Genomic DNA, 15,120 nt, shown 5'->3' on the forward strand with positions numbered 1-15,120 from the left:
GTTATAAGCCAAAGTTAAAAATAATATAATTTATATTCCTGAATATGCATATATTATTTAGCAACTATGATGTTATAGAAATAAAAAAATATAATATACAAAACTGATTCCACAACCCAGATTTCGTTACGCTGTAGTGATTTAGATACATTTTTCTCCTAGTAAGAATACAAAATTGAATTTTCTGATTTAAAATAAATACAGTTAGAGTCGTTAGCAAAATTTTCAATATGCGCTATTTTAATCTGCAACTGCAAATTCTTAAAATTGCTGTTAAAAATATCAAAAATTTACTGCCAAATCCAAAATATTCACTCTATTTCCCAGATTTTGTTACCCCGCAGTGATTCCCCATGTAATATACAACAGAATTCCGGCTTCTCATTATTTGTCTTATAGGAAGTTTTCAGGACGATTTCCCCATCTTTTAACCACATTTTTCTTTTGGAAAACCGAAAGCGGTTCCGTTAAAACTGCTTTGACTATAGAACGGCACGTACTATTTGATTTCGTTTCGTTTTGGTTCTGTTTTTTAATCTTTTATGCAAATATCGGATTCTGTTTAGCGGAATCCGATCGTCGGAGGGCGTTTTGAAAAATGAATGAGACACGTTTATTCAACCGGCAACGAAATAGATTATCACAGATAAAAATTACAAACGCGTCACATTTTTTCCCAATGAAAAATGACTCTTTGGTAGATTTTTTACATTGCTGGATATCTGAATTTAACTCATATGAATAGAATACTCCTATACTTTAATTTAATGATAATGCATGTATTTGAGACGGATTTTTTATGATATTGAGTAGACTAATTTGGCAAAACATGCTCTTATTTTATAAATATGATTCGTACAAAACTCTCCATGTATAAACACGTGACTAAACGAAATTTTCTTCACAAGAACAGTATTTAAAAGAACAAATTTTAAAACAAGCTCAAAACAGCAGTAAAATGTTGCCCCATAAACAATGCTCCTGAAGAGAATTCCTGAACAGAATTCGCCTTGTGTGCGTTAGTTCGGAGACAGTTTTCATGTCTTGTTCAGAAGTTTGAAATGAAACTTTAACGAGTATACATGTCGACATTCGGAACATAATGTTTTTTTTGCTTTTATTCTAGGTGTTGTACAAACTCTGAAAGATAATAACAATGTCATCGCTCCTGTCTCATACGTATAAGGAAATTGAGATTTATATGTTCATCTGGGGGTTTCATTACGTGAGGACATACTTTATATAGAAATTGCAACTTATTTTATTTGTAGCACATGAAAATAAAAATATATGGCAAATATTCACTCGTAGATATAATTTTCAATGAAATCTCATAAAACCTTAATATCTGCCTAAGTTTGGACATAAAAATAGATTTTTTTTCCGATTATGCCACTTTAAACCTTGTTTTCAATTTGTTTTTAATTTTTATTCAATTAAATTCAAAAGGAGCATGACAATCTATTTTCTACATCGTATAAATATTAGATAATATCTTATTTCGTATATTATATAGATAGATTTTCAATATTGCTCTTAGCAATATTTTATGTCGATCCTTCTTCCCGGAGAGGTAAGATATTGCATAATATATATTCCTATTCCAATCCGTATTCAATACGAAATTTCAATGATGAAAACGATTCGATTATTTATATCAGAATCTACCTTTTGTTGAACATTTAGGAATGTCGAAGATTAATTATGATTGGTTTTATTTTAGATACTTTCCGTTTATGATAACTAATATTAGACTAGTAACTACATTTTAAATTCCATTAATGACACAGTCGAATTTACATATATACTCTATGCCTGGCGATATTTATTTAAAAAGAATTTCTCATAAGAAATAATTTACATAAACCACCCATTCATTTTCCGTTTTGTAGTGATATATGCATATGTTATCTTGACAATTGAAATATGTTTTATACAAAAAGAAAAAACTGTAATTCCTTCTTATATAAAAATAATTTAAAATGCAAATAGAGTCACTAGGAATAGCAGAATTCGAATCAACCACATTTTATCACGCAGCATGTTGCTTTGTTTTGCATAAAACATGGTAAGGGGTCTCTTCGTGGGACATTTTTCACTGCATTTGTAAGAATCTCAGCAATTTGCTTCTATATTAATAGAATCAAAAAATTATTTAAGTTATTAGTTAAAAATATATGGTGTGGAATAATTTAAATTATTTTTTATTATGATTTATTTATTTAATAAGAAATGTTTGTTTTCTAATAAATACATGATTATGGCTTATGGCTCCAATAATATAGGGCTTTGAAGATTTGCCAGAATACGTACATTCTTATTTGATTTCCCAGACATGCACATACGAACTATTTACACCGGTATTATCGCGAATTGTAAAATATCTTAATCCCCTGGACTTCTATGGACTACATAAAGTAGATTATGATCATACTGTCTTTCGTCCATTTATTGCGGTCTATAAAATTTAAGTCCTTGCCAATAGAGCAGCTATTCTCAGTCTCGAGCATTCACTTCATATCGATTTACCACAAGGCGAAACTATAACAAACACCATCAACTTATGAATCGAACGACATAACTATCGTGAAGACTTCGAAATAGTTTCCGAACCGTCCCATATTAGCGATCAACCGTCTGCGAGAATTCTCAAAACGGATTTGTACTCGCAGATTCCTCAGTACATAGTAGGACAGTGAAGAACCATCAATAAGAATAGGACTCATGTTTTTTTATCAGAACCCATTTATAAATTTAATTAAGGATTAGATTATTCACTTTGCTAAATTTTACTTCGCTAAGAGTTAAAATACTGAAATTTACTTAATTTTTCCCTTTTTATTAAAAAAAGCCCTAAATATTTGCACTGGTTTCTAAAAGATGTAACAACTTTTGATCATTGTGATTAACAGATCGTCCTGTTAACATTAGAGAATACTGTTTTTTATTTAAGAAGTATTTACTGCCGTTACATAAATTAAAATTGGGATTATTTCCACAGCAATAATTCGGCATGTCTAATAACTAGTTTTTTCTATATTTTAATAACAGTAGTAATTAAAAAAATACGAATTTGATGCTGTACTCAATATGGTGCTAACTTTTACAAAGTTGCAAATAAAACTATTATATAATTTTAATTGAATCCCAAAAAGACGATTGCCATTCTATATAATCTGCACTCCCAAGATGAGAATTTGATTGGTATTCAAGAATGAATTTGGAAATATAATTGTATGAAGGATTCTATATTGGCTATTTCTACAGTAACCAAAACATTTCTATTTTGAAACACCAACTTGACTAAAAATTTCAAGAACATCAATTAAATTTTTTTAATTTTATTATGAGATTGTGTTGGTTTTAATAAAATTTATTTTCAACAACTCGATATACGTTAATATAGGATTTTTCAATCAGATTTATTTTGAGTTGAAAATTTAAAAACAAATTCATTAATATGTATTTCTTTGTTTCAAAGTATTATTATTTTTAAAATTTCGATTTCTTTTCAAATTTAGAAACATATATAGATCAACCGCTAAGTTGCTTTTTCGAAAGCTGGTAGTTCAGAAAAATCATCACAACAGATTATAGGACTCTTAAGTAAGGTGACCATACGTCCCGAATTGGCTGGGATATTCTTGGATTTCCACCTTGTATCCCGGGTTTTTCCTAAAGCAATATTTATCTCTGATTTTGATTTTTTGTCACGGATGTCCGGGTTTTTCGAAAATTAAAAGTTAAGTCCGGGTTTTTCGAAAATTAACAAAAATTAAGAAAACAAACTAACAGTTGCTGTTTTTTTCAAATTAGTTATGAAGAAAATTGAATAGAACATATAGATAAAAAAATATAAGATATAATATCATAGATAAATAAGTATTGCATATAATAATCGAAGTATAAAGTTCTTACTAAAAGTCCGCAATTATGATAAAAAAAAGCTTCATTTAAAAAAAGTATTTTTATTGTATCGTTGAATAGCATTTCTTATATAAACGACTAACCCATCCCCCCGACGTCCCGGATTAGCATAACCGAAAATTGCCGTCCCGAATTTGACTTAAAAAAATATGGTCTCCTTAAGCTCTGATTGCTGTTCAATAAATTTATATAAAAAAATACTAACCTTTGGCTTCAAAACAATTAATAAAAAGTGGTATTTAAAAAAATCTCTACAAATATATAAATAAACATGGTACGTACAAAATAAGAAACTTCTCCACCGTATATGGTGTCCTCCCTTATACCATCTAACAAGATGAACCGAGATTTAAGGAAAAAATCCAGTTTCCTTTATAGAGACTGTTACCCTTCGCCAGCCCTGGTGCATAGATATTTCATGGCTTGTTCGAATAATGTTGAATTGTGTCGGGGCACGACAGACGATGTTATTCGGGTCAGAGCACCAGATGGTGCAAAAGTTTTACTATACTACAACGGGCACTCGAACACGACGCACGCGTGACTTGTATACTCACAGGATAATAAGATTTATTGATACGCACAGCACAGGTCGTGTCGGTGCGTGCGATTCCACTGATGTACTCTTGAAATGTGTCTTTTTTATGGCAAGCCTTAACATCACACAGAATAACACTTGTAGGTATCCTATTTCGTTTTCCCGAGAGGAACGGATGAGGACAAATCGAAACTGAGTGCTCCTTAGGCATGAATTATTTGGACGGAATGAAATGAATTGAATTTTTTTGGAAATGTTGTGTAATAATACTATTCAATATTTTTATTTATATTTATTGATAATTATTATTATTTATGAATAAATACTTTTGTCAAAATTCATTCATAACCACACTGCGCTTTAACTAATATAATAATAATTAATACATAACTTTGAGATAAATAAAAATAATTTTTATAATAATTTACGTATAAAGATAATCTATGTATATCAAAAATAGCAAAATACAATAAAAGCAATTTTTACTGTTTATATAAAATTATGTCATCTAATAACAATTGTAAGTTATAACACTACAAGCGTAGGGGGCGTTCATTTAACACGTGAGGCTTTTTGGGGGAGGAGGGCTTTGACATAAAATCACGAAATACCACGTGGGGGAGAGAGAGGTATAGTAAGATACCACGTGTATATACTTTTTACCTGATTTTTTAATGATTTTTTCTCTCGTAACTAAAAATACACGTGATGTTTGTGGGGGATGGGAGGGGGTAATTTTGAATATCACCACGTATCACTAAGGTGGGATCCAAAAATCGATCACGTGATTAATATACGCCCTTTTACGATAGTGTTTGCAATATTAATATTATATATTATAAATATCTCGGGCTTGTTTATTACCAAAATTATACGTTATTTCACGTATTATTAAACCAATTTAACATTGTAATATAGTCTGTATACGTATTGTGAATTTCCTATTTGTTAGATGATTGAGAATTATATTATTGAACAATTCAATAGAACGATGTTCATAGTATTATTAGTGGGTTAATATTATCATTGATGTACCGTTCCACCACGAAATTATTCATTAAATTACTTATTGTTGATAGCACAGAAATGTAAGAAATTAGAAATTAAATGTAAAAATATGTTTAGTGCAAAAATGATTTATTATTATGTAAATTATTAAAGTAAATCGTTAAAGTAAATAATTAGTAATGGACTCTCAAAGAAAATATAATAAAACTCAAAATATTCTAGAATGATATGTATTTCATAGGATATCGTTTAATAAATAGAAGTTTGAGTGAAAAATCAAGCACAATTAACAGTATCTGACGTGAGATATATAATTGTGCGTGCAGATCTCTCCACCGTACCGGCACGTGAATTCATATGACATATTCATATCCTAAAATTTAACATTATACTAAAAATCCTAACTTCAATAAGAAGCATCTTAGAAGTTAATTAATTAAGAGATGATAGTTATAATAATTAGTTAACATTATTTGTAACATAAATTCAGTTGTTAAAGTTTTGCTTGGCGATTTGATAATGAAATATATTTAGCGAGAATTACGAATGAAATTGCAGAAATTAAAAACAGAATGTTTTTTATAAAAAATATATTATTTTATTTTTTCTAATATTCTTTATTTTTAAAGTAAAACTTCTTTAGGCACGACAAGGGTGTAAATCCGTGCAAATACAACAAAAGTGCGTTACGGCCGAGTCGAGTGCCGTCGTCCGTACAAATTCGTCCTTCGCTCTCGATGATATTATTTCTATACGGGTCAATTGTGATTAGTCGTCGTGTATGTGAATAGAGATCTGTCGTTGTAGGCGTACCGGCATCATCGTTGTATGCGTACCGATACCAACAAGGAAATCGGTATATAAATAAACATTTTAAAGTCACATCATAGTACTAATCTTGATTTAATGAAAAATGCCTGAATCAGAAGCATATTTTACCCTGTTCCTTGAAAATAATAAAACAAATTAAACATTTGTTCCGTGAACTAAACGTTAGTTTATTGATTATAAATTATTTCTATATTCTTCGTAGTTTCTATAAATCTTTGAAGTTATTAAAATGGACAATATTTTTCAGGCAAGACAGATATTACAGCTGTTCAAAGAATGAGATTATATCGCCAGCGAAACAGTAAAAAAAATACAAGCAGTCAATGAATGTATGTTAGTTTTAATTACATGAAGTTCTTTAAACCCAATTACATGAGTGAAGTTGCGAAAACAATATTTGTTTATGCGTTGTTTAACATAATCCGCTGTGTGAACGAATAATATAGAACTTATTAATCAGCGATTACTTCATTTCTCTAATGAAGGTTTATTTCTAAATGCTAATTACAATGACCACGCCGATTATGTCATATTATAACTATGACTTCAATTACATTATTGTTTTTAAATATTATACATATTTTAATGCTATTTTAAATATATAATTTATAATTTATCATTATATAAATGTGTATAATAGTTGACACTAATAAATGTGTGCATCACGAGCGTTACCATATTATTAATGAACATTATTGAAAATTGTTATATTATGTATTTATTTTTACTTAAATACCAGCTTGTGTAGTAGCAAATAAGTTTCACTTCAATTCCGTATGAACCTTATGCGCACTCTTTCGTTTTTCGTTTCACGACGAAATTATTATTATTAAGAAATTTTACTTCAATCATGTGTAGATACAGCAATTCACACACCTCTCTTTTTATAGTTCTATATATTATATAAGGGTTAATAGTTGCTTATAGAGTATAATTTGAATAGTTGTCTGGATTGTAGTATTTGATTATAACGCATTGTTATTATTATAGTGTGTATATAAGAACAAAAATTTCACTTTTGTACAGTTACATATACGTTCTGAATATGTAAAATTTACCGCACCTTAATGTTTTTATCATGATTCCATTTAAATATGCATTGCGATTAAGTGCTACAATAACTAAACATCATATCTCCTCTGGTTTTGACCGGATTTATCATTCCGCGCATTGCATTTGGGTAGTTTCCGCGAAAGCCCAGGGCGGCCGTAAGTCATCGCGGCGCGCGGATGGCGTTTCGCAGCGTTGTTGTTGTATGAAGTCTCGTGCGCAATCAGACCGTGTCAGAGGAAAAGCTTTTGAGCTTTGATCTCGCTCGCGATTCGGACTCGAATGCGATTATTCGTTGTGCGAGTAATCAGCACAACTGCTAGCCAATGCAAAGCTCCAGGACACGGTAAAACGATCTGTATTCGGATTTGCTTTTGCTGGTGTGACTGTCACGGGGTTAATTATTTTCAGGTGTAATATGTTACCTGGGTGCTTACTTTGTAATACGGGAAATGAATGTGGAAGGGTGCGCTGTTAAGAGCATTCTTTATTTTGTATCGTCTGACTGAAATGGATATGAGATTACTTGCTCACATTTCTTTTGAATATACAAAGGGCTTCAACACATTGTAACAGTTAGGTGCATACTTTGTTATATTCAATATGAGAGTGGATGAATATATTGTTAAGAGAGTTCATTATTTTGTATCGATGCATTGCTATGACTTTGATATTACCTGCTCACATTTGTTTTTAATAAGAAGAGTTCGAACATTATGCTTTGTAATAAGGAAATTGAATGCTTGTACTGATATTTTATTAATCTATTTACCATAATAATATCTACTTCTTTTTAAACAAACATTTCATTAAAAGTGAAAAGATGCGAATTTACTTTTTGAAACAAATATGATAAGTGGATAGATACTTTATTAAGAGTATTTATTTATTATAGTAATCTCGTACCAATTTAATACGTCGATATGAAAGCTATTGAAATGAATATAAGCTTACTTGCTTCAATTAATGAAATTCGAAATTCGAAAATAATAAAGGAATTAAGTATTTTTTCAAATATTTGAGGTTTAACATAAACTTTTATCAAAATTTACTGTGATATCTGATATAACGAGTGATATAATAATATATATAATTTATTGTATATATATATTATCTACACTACTATATTATCTGATGATATATTAGCTAAAAACTTATTACTTAATCCGATTGAAATTAAGTAATATTTTTTGTTACTGTAAATTTTGGTTGCCTACAGATTTGGAACCATATCTAAAAATTGAATTAACGTACTACTAGATATGTATATATATATATATATATATATATATATATAATATTATATAAATAAATTCCCGCGAAAAAAATCTATCCAATTCAATATTCAATTACCAGATAAACGAAAGCTTTGATTCAATTATTTCTGATGAAAACGATCGTACAATTCATAAATTTGTAATTTATCTACCGGTGTCAGCTATGATTGATTGCGAAACGTATTTATACATTTCATATAAAAAATAAATTGATTGAGAAAAATAATTACTTTAAATGGTTTTGTTGATTACAGAATTCAAACAAAAATAACTACCAACATGTATGGTGGCAATTATTGGTACACTCATGATATCATCCGATATCAATTTTCATTGGTAATGGAAAAATGTTTTGAATTTTACTGAAACACTAATATATTTATGTATAAATATAAGCATATATATGTATTTATACACATAAGTTCACGTTCTCTCGGAATTTTTATTTTCCAAATTATAATCCATTTTATTTCTTTTAATATAATTTAAAGTCGCAATTTTTCATCTAATTTTCCTCTGAAATCAACATAAATCAAAGAGGAATGTGAAATTTCCGCCACCACTAGCATTTTTCACATCGTCTCGACGCTGGCGTAAGCAATTTGAACTTCAGACGTGGGGACTCAAACATCGAACTGATCCAATTAATTCTATCTTTTGAACTCACGAATTTCTAACAAGTTCGTTCTCGACAATTTCATTAGAAACTTCGAACGGTTGTCGCCTCGAACGGTGAAACCTTTTTGACTATGTTGGACGTGAACGAAAACGGATTTTTCCTTGTTGGTGAAATATGGTTCTAGCATTAAATTTTTTTTTATAAATTTATTTATTCAGTTAAAATTTATTCAAGTTAAATATAATAATTAGTATTACATGTGTTGTATTATTCTTAACAAAAGCTAAAAGCTTAAATCATATTTTTCCTTTATATGAATTACCAGTACATGTTTAATTTGAAGTCACATTATGAAACTATTAAAGCAACTTGTGCCGCTTATCTTAGTCGTACATGCAAGACTAGCTCTTTAGATGTACAAAATGTTTTACAATACACCAAAGAAGTTATAACGAAGACAAATAAAGCTTTTGTGATATTATGTAGCGAACAAAAGCTATTCTTTGTCAAGTCTGGAGTTTGATAGACAGCTCAAAGCCCCGATGTAGCGCCTAACTGGAGTGCAAATAACATATCTGTATCTAATAATAGCATGAGATGGGGGGTTGATTCTTTTGTATACTGACATCATGTCATCAACGTCACTACAATATATATATATATATATATATATATATATATCTGTATCAAAATCTTAAAGGAGTTTAACGGAAGGGCTGCGGAAAGCTTCAATTACAGTGAACATGAACTGTCATATTAAAGAAAATCCATACATCTTCACACGAAAGTTTTATATCGATGTTAAAAAATAGAGATCATATTTAATATTTCTATATAGATACTATAAATAACAATACGAAGTTAAACTAGTTAAACAAATTCTTATTATAATGCCATTGAACTTCAATGTGAAATAATAACACAGTGGTCTGAATTTGTCATACAACTTTTTTGTGAATCTGTGTAATCAATACGAATGCAAAAACAATGATTAAAAATTAATCAAAAACTAGATAACTAGTTAAAGCTATTTCTATTTTTAGTTGTTTTATTAGACAATTATTTTTATTGATAGAACAGCGCATCTTCACAAAAGAAAATTATTCAAAAGTAATTTTGATTCAAATAATAATCAAAATTTTGGATTCAATAGAAACAAAAAAGACAGCAAATCTTCTTCTCTAAACACCTAAAAATTCTATATAATTTTCTCATCCTAATTTCAATTTTTACTATCCTTTTAAATTAATTCCGGGTAAGCTATAAGGACAAGATCGGTTTTAATAAATGGGCCATCGCTTGTCACAAGCGTCAAGCGGCGCCGGTACGTCGAATGGAGGAATGAAATATTACTAAACTTGGTTGGTTCTTCTAAAATCGTATTTGATCGAACCCATCCAAGAAAATCTATACAGAAAGTTTGCATAAAAAATATATTAAATATGTATATTCTAATGTGATACGAGAACTGGTACAAAAAGTGGTGTTAGATAATATTTTGCCGACTCAAGATAAGATTGGTAACTATATTTGTACTTAGAACAATCAGCATAACTCGTAGCCCTTTCGCTACAAGTGCCGTCCATGGACGACATCCATGCGACTACCTGTGTATACAAGTGTTGTCTCCTTAATTTTTATTAAATTTTTAAATTTTTTAAAACATTTTTATTAATATATCATTGGATCTGGTCAGTTCAGTGGAACTACTCATGATCAATGAAAACACTCTCGTAGCGAAAGGGTTAATCTCAGCCTGCATTCCCTATATAATTGATATATTTTTTAAAACATATTATATTCGTATAATATATTCACTTATATTGCACATACATATGCACACATCAATATGATAAATGCACATGTAAGACATAATAGATATTGTAAAAATTATATTAATGACTTCAATCCAAAGTGTCCATATTATAATATTATTATAGAGTAATATTAGTGAAAAGTTAATTAGTTACACATGCCAATCAATGTTAACTGATGAATATTTCTTGTTAAAAATATATGGTCAATAGTGATCCATTAAATGAACATGGAGATGTTTTTCCTATTGTACATCATCTATAAATACCGAATATTTTTAATTACTTTATATAACATATATTTAATCTAGGACATTCATTCAAGTTTTCTCAAAGTATCACTATTTCACAATTTATTTATAATTACTTTATTTAAATTAAGTCATTCTAGCTTTCTACGATTCTTCACCACTTTGTATACTTGGCAAAGAAACCTTTTGCCAAGATTTTCTCAACTTCGGTCCATGGATATGACTAAAGTTAGGTTACGCTTGAATGTATTTCATCAGCAAAATCTTAGCTATTTGAAACTTCTACCTTCGTTCAGCTTCCAAGTTTTAAATTACAAAGCCTGACTTTAGCGGAACATGTGCGCTTTTCTTCAAATTCTTAACCAACTACAAATTCATCTCCAAATTTGGTACATTCATTAACATTTCGTAAGTTTTCATATTATAAGAGATACGGAGGAATAGATGCATGAATTCATGAGCAATAAATTGCTTTGTTAGAGGAACTGGTTCAAAGCTTTGAAATGATGCCCGACTATTTAAACCAGAATTCAAATGTAAAAGAAGGCTTAGATGTGTTATTTATAATTTTCTATTAACTGAAAAAGACTAGGATAGGTCAATTTATTAACTTTACACAGAAATAAAATTTGTTATGTATTTATTTATTTAAATACGATTTGCCAATTATTTGTTTTCTCGACGTTCCAAATCATTCTAAATCGCATGATACCAAATGTTTGTCAGTTTCAAGTTTTAACCTACAATCTTGAACCGATTTTACAAATTGAAAATCTGTTCAAAATAAATTGATTGAGAATCGCATTGGTTTGTTTTTGGTAAAGATCTTCCGAGCCGTTTCTTCATAATTAAACGTTGAAGATTTTTTTTGGAGATTTCGATGAACGATTGTATGACGACAGACTTTATAGTCTAAAATAACATACTAAAATATTAAAGATTTTTGATAAACGGTTGAATTATAAAAATGACCAACATTTCAAATCTGAATTTTTGTACATATATATATATATATATATATATATATATATATATATATAGGTTCTGTGTTGCGTACGTAGCTAATGATTACAGTTAACGTTTACAATTAAATTAATTTTTAACCAAATTTTGACCTTAGATTCGTATTCAGCGATAAAAACTGCATTCGAAAATATATGCTGTTTGTAGAGCTGTATAATTCGCATTTGTAATATTGAGCTAATAGGTTTCTGTAATAGTTGATACCATTACCCAAACTATACTGACTTAAATGTAACGCATGACGATTTTCTCCTAAATGATCTCGCACTTCCACCGCATACGAATAATTTTCTTTAGCAAACAACACGAATCCTCAAGAATTGAGATGCTTACAAGCATTTTGTTTTTCTTATACTTTCTTTCCTATCTTTTACGGAAACGGGCCACAAAACGAAATCTTTACACCGCACGCCGTCTTCCGCCACTCGCAGCATTAGCAAATCGGTTGCCACCGCATTCCTGCCTTTATTTCCTTCCTGGTATGAGGACGGAAACGGACATCGTCCGCTTATTTGCTCCGACCGTTTCGGAATTCGGTAATGGAACACAATCCGACGCAGCGATCCCGGCGATTAAGCACGGCACAGGAGCAAGCCCGCGGGGTAGGTTTCTCCATAGTGGTTCGAACATCTTTGACATGCTTAGGAAAAAGTCATTTGGTAGTTATACGGTATTTATAGACAATGGACAACAGGAAAAACATCTTCATGTTCATTAAATGGATCACTATTATCCGTGTATTTTATAAAAAGAAATATTACATCTGTTAACATTAATTGGCATGTTCAACTAATTAGCTTTGGCCTATATACTTTTGACTATTATTGCAATTTCAAATTCGTTGTCAATATAGTATATTACGAATGCATATTATGTCTATTATATTACTTTTACTCTGAGACGTAAAATTGGGGACGTTCCCTCCAATTTATATAAATAACGTTCAGATTCCAAAATAAAACATAGTGAAATATCTTGGTCTTTATTTAGACAGCAAACTTACTTGGAAAAGTCACATAAAAATGAAAAAGCAGCAAATAATATTCAAAATGAAAGAATTGGCTATTATTGACTTATGCGTAAAAAGTCTAAGCTCTCCGTTGAAAATAAATTGCTGCTATATAAAACAATCATCAAACCAATCTGGACCTACGGAATTGATCTCTGGAGCTGTGCTTACAAATTGAATATAGCTATAATGCAGAGGACACAAAATTCTAAGTACAATACTTAATTCTCCGCGGTACGTGCCAAATGATTTGTCACAATTGGATTTATGAGCATTAATACTATTGACTCCTTGCAAGGATTACTATCAGCAAATAATACCATATTCAAACGAACGATACAAAATAAAACACTCTCTTAACAGTATATACATCCACTCTCATTTCTAGTAGATATAATAGGTATAAACCAAGTACGCAACTACGTAACATCATAACTGCAAATAAATGTCCCCTTTAAATTCTGAAAATTTCGTTGTAAAATTAAAAAAAAAATTAATCTTTATTTTTTTTTTTTGAAAATTCTGCAAAATTTTAAAAATTGCGTTTTTTTTTGCTAATTAAAACCAATCAGAATCATTTTCAGTATTGAAATTGCTCAATTTCAATGTAGAGTGTGTGGAAATTTTTCTAATTTTTTTTTGGTTCTTTTCTAATTTTTTTTTGGTTCGAACATCTTTGACATGTTTAGATGGTTATTCTGATAAAAAAATTGTGTAATAGTGATACTTTGAGAAAACTTGAATGAATATCCTAGATTAAATATATGTTATATAAAGTAATTAAAAATAAACTCAGTAAACGTGGGATATTTTTGATTATAATAGCATTTTCTTTTATTTCCAGGTAACCGGTGTTGTAGGAAGAGCTGAAACATTGTCGTCGGTGTTTTTTCTAAGTGCATTTTTATTCTACACCCGCGCTGCAAAACATAAACGCTCCACCGGTAAGTACATTCTTCATAAAAAAATCTGACGAATCACAGTTTTAACCGTTAATAATAAACTTCGAGATAAAAATATTTCGAAAAAGATATTTTCATGAAAAATAAGATAAACACTCAGATTGACTCTAATTGAAAATCATAACAAAACATATTATTCGTTGTGGTCGCTCGTAGTACAGATGCAACACCTTTGGTTGTGCAACTGGAAATGCAATCAAGCAGTAGTGATGTCAATTTTCACTTGAAAATATATATCATATGAAAATAGTCATTCGGGGCATTGCTACAGATATTTGTACATCAAGCTCTAAAAGTAAGTGGTAAAAGTTCTGATTGCTGGTGAAATAATTATAATACAAAAATCTCAACACTTCGCATAATTCCGGAAGATTAATGATACGATCACTCTATATACTATAAAAACATCATTTTCTGAATTGCCGTATCGCCCCAAATGGGCACTACAAAGTAACTTAACATTTTTAATTACTTCACATGATTAATCTATTTTTTTCCACTGCTCTAACGAGACATTACAACCTAATATATGGGGTTTTTGCTATTAAAATTCCGTACAACGAATCTATCGCTCTAGTTTTTTGTTATTGCCTTTTTGTTTTCGACAGACACCGGTGGGTGGTATTTCTTCATTCTTGACGGTGCACGCCTTTGTGCTTCATAACGATAACAAAGGCTCACAGTTCCCAGGAAAAAGTAATTGAAAAACGATACTCGGTTGCTGTGTGCCTTCATGGAGTAAACATGTGCGACTGTGTGCATCCAGTATATCAGTGTGTATATATTTCAATAAAATACTGCATTGTGCACA

General features: G+C 30.0%; 1 protein-coding gene across 1 annotated transcript in view; it reads left to right on the forward strand.

Annotated features, from left to right (window-relative positions):
• The first annotated feature begins 12,877 nt into the window (after window positions 1-12,877).
• LOC113370938 (transmembrane and TPR repeat-containing protein CG4050-like) overlaps window positions 12,878-15,120 on the forward strand; it is a 146,397-nt gene continuing 144,154 nt past the window's right edge. Inside the window, exons 1-2 of the mRNA XM_026611607.1 lie at window positions 12,878-12,997; window positions 14,192-14,291. Coding sequence (XP_026467392.1) covers window positions 12,878-12,997; window positions 14,192-14,291 — 220 coding nt within the window. The remainder of the gene's footprint in view (window positions 12,998-14,191; window positions 14,292-15,120) is intronic.

This window comes from Ctenocephalides felis, unplaced genomic scaffold, assembly GCF_003426905.1.
Source record: "Ctenocephalides felis isolate EL2017-DRISC unplaced genomic scaffold, ASM342690v1 CF-g0.4_SCAFFOLD_01492, whole genome shotgun sequence".
Taxonomy (NCBI): domain Eukaryota; kingdom Metazoa; phylum Arthropoda; class Insecta; order Siphonaptera; family Pulicidae; genus Ctenocephalides; species Ctenocephalides felis.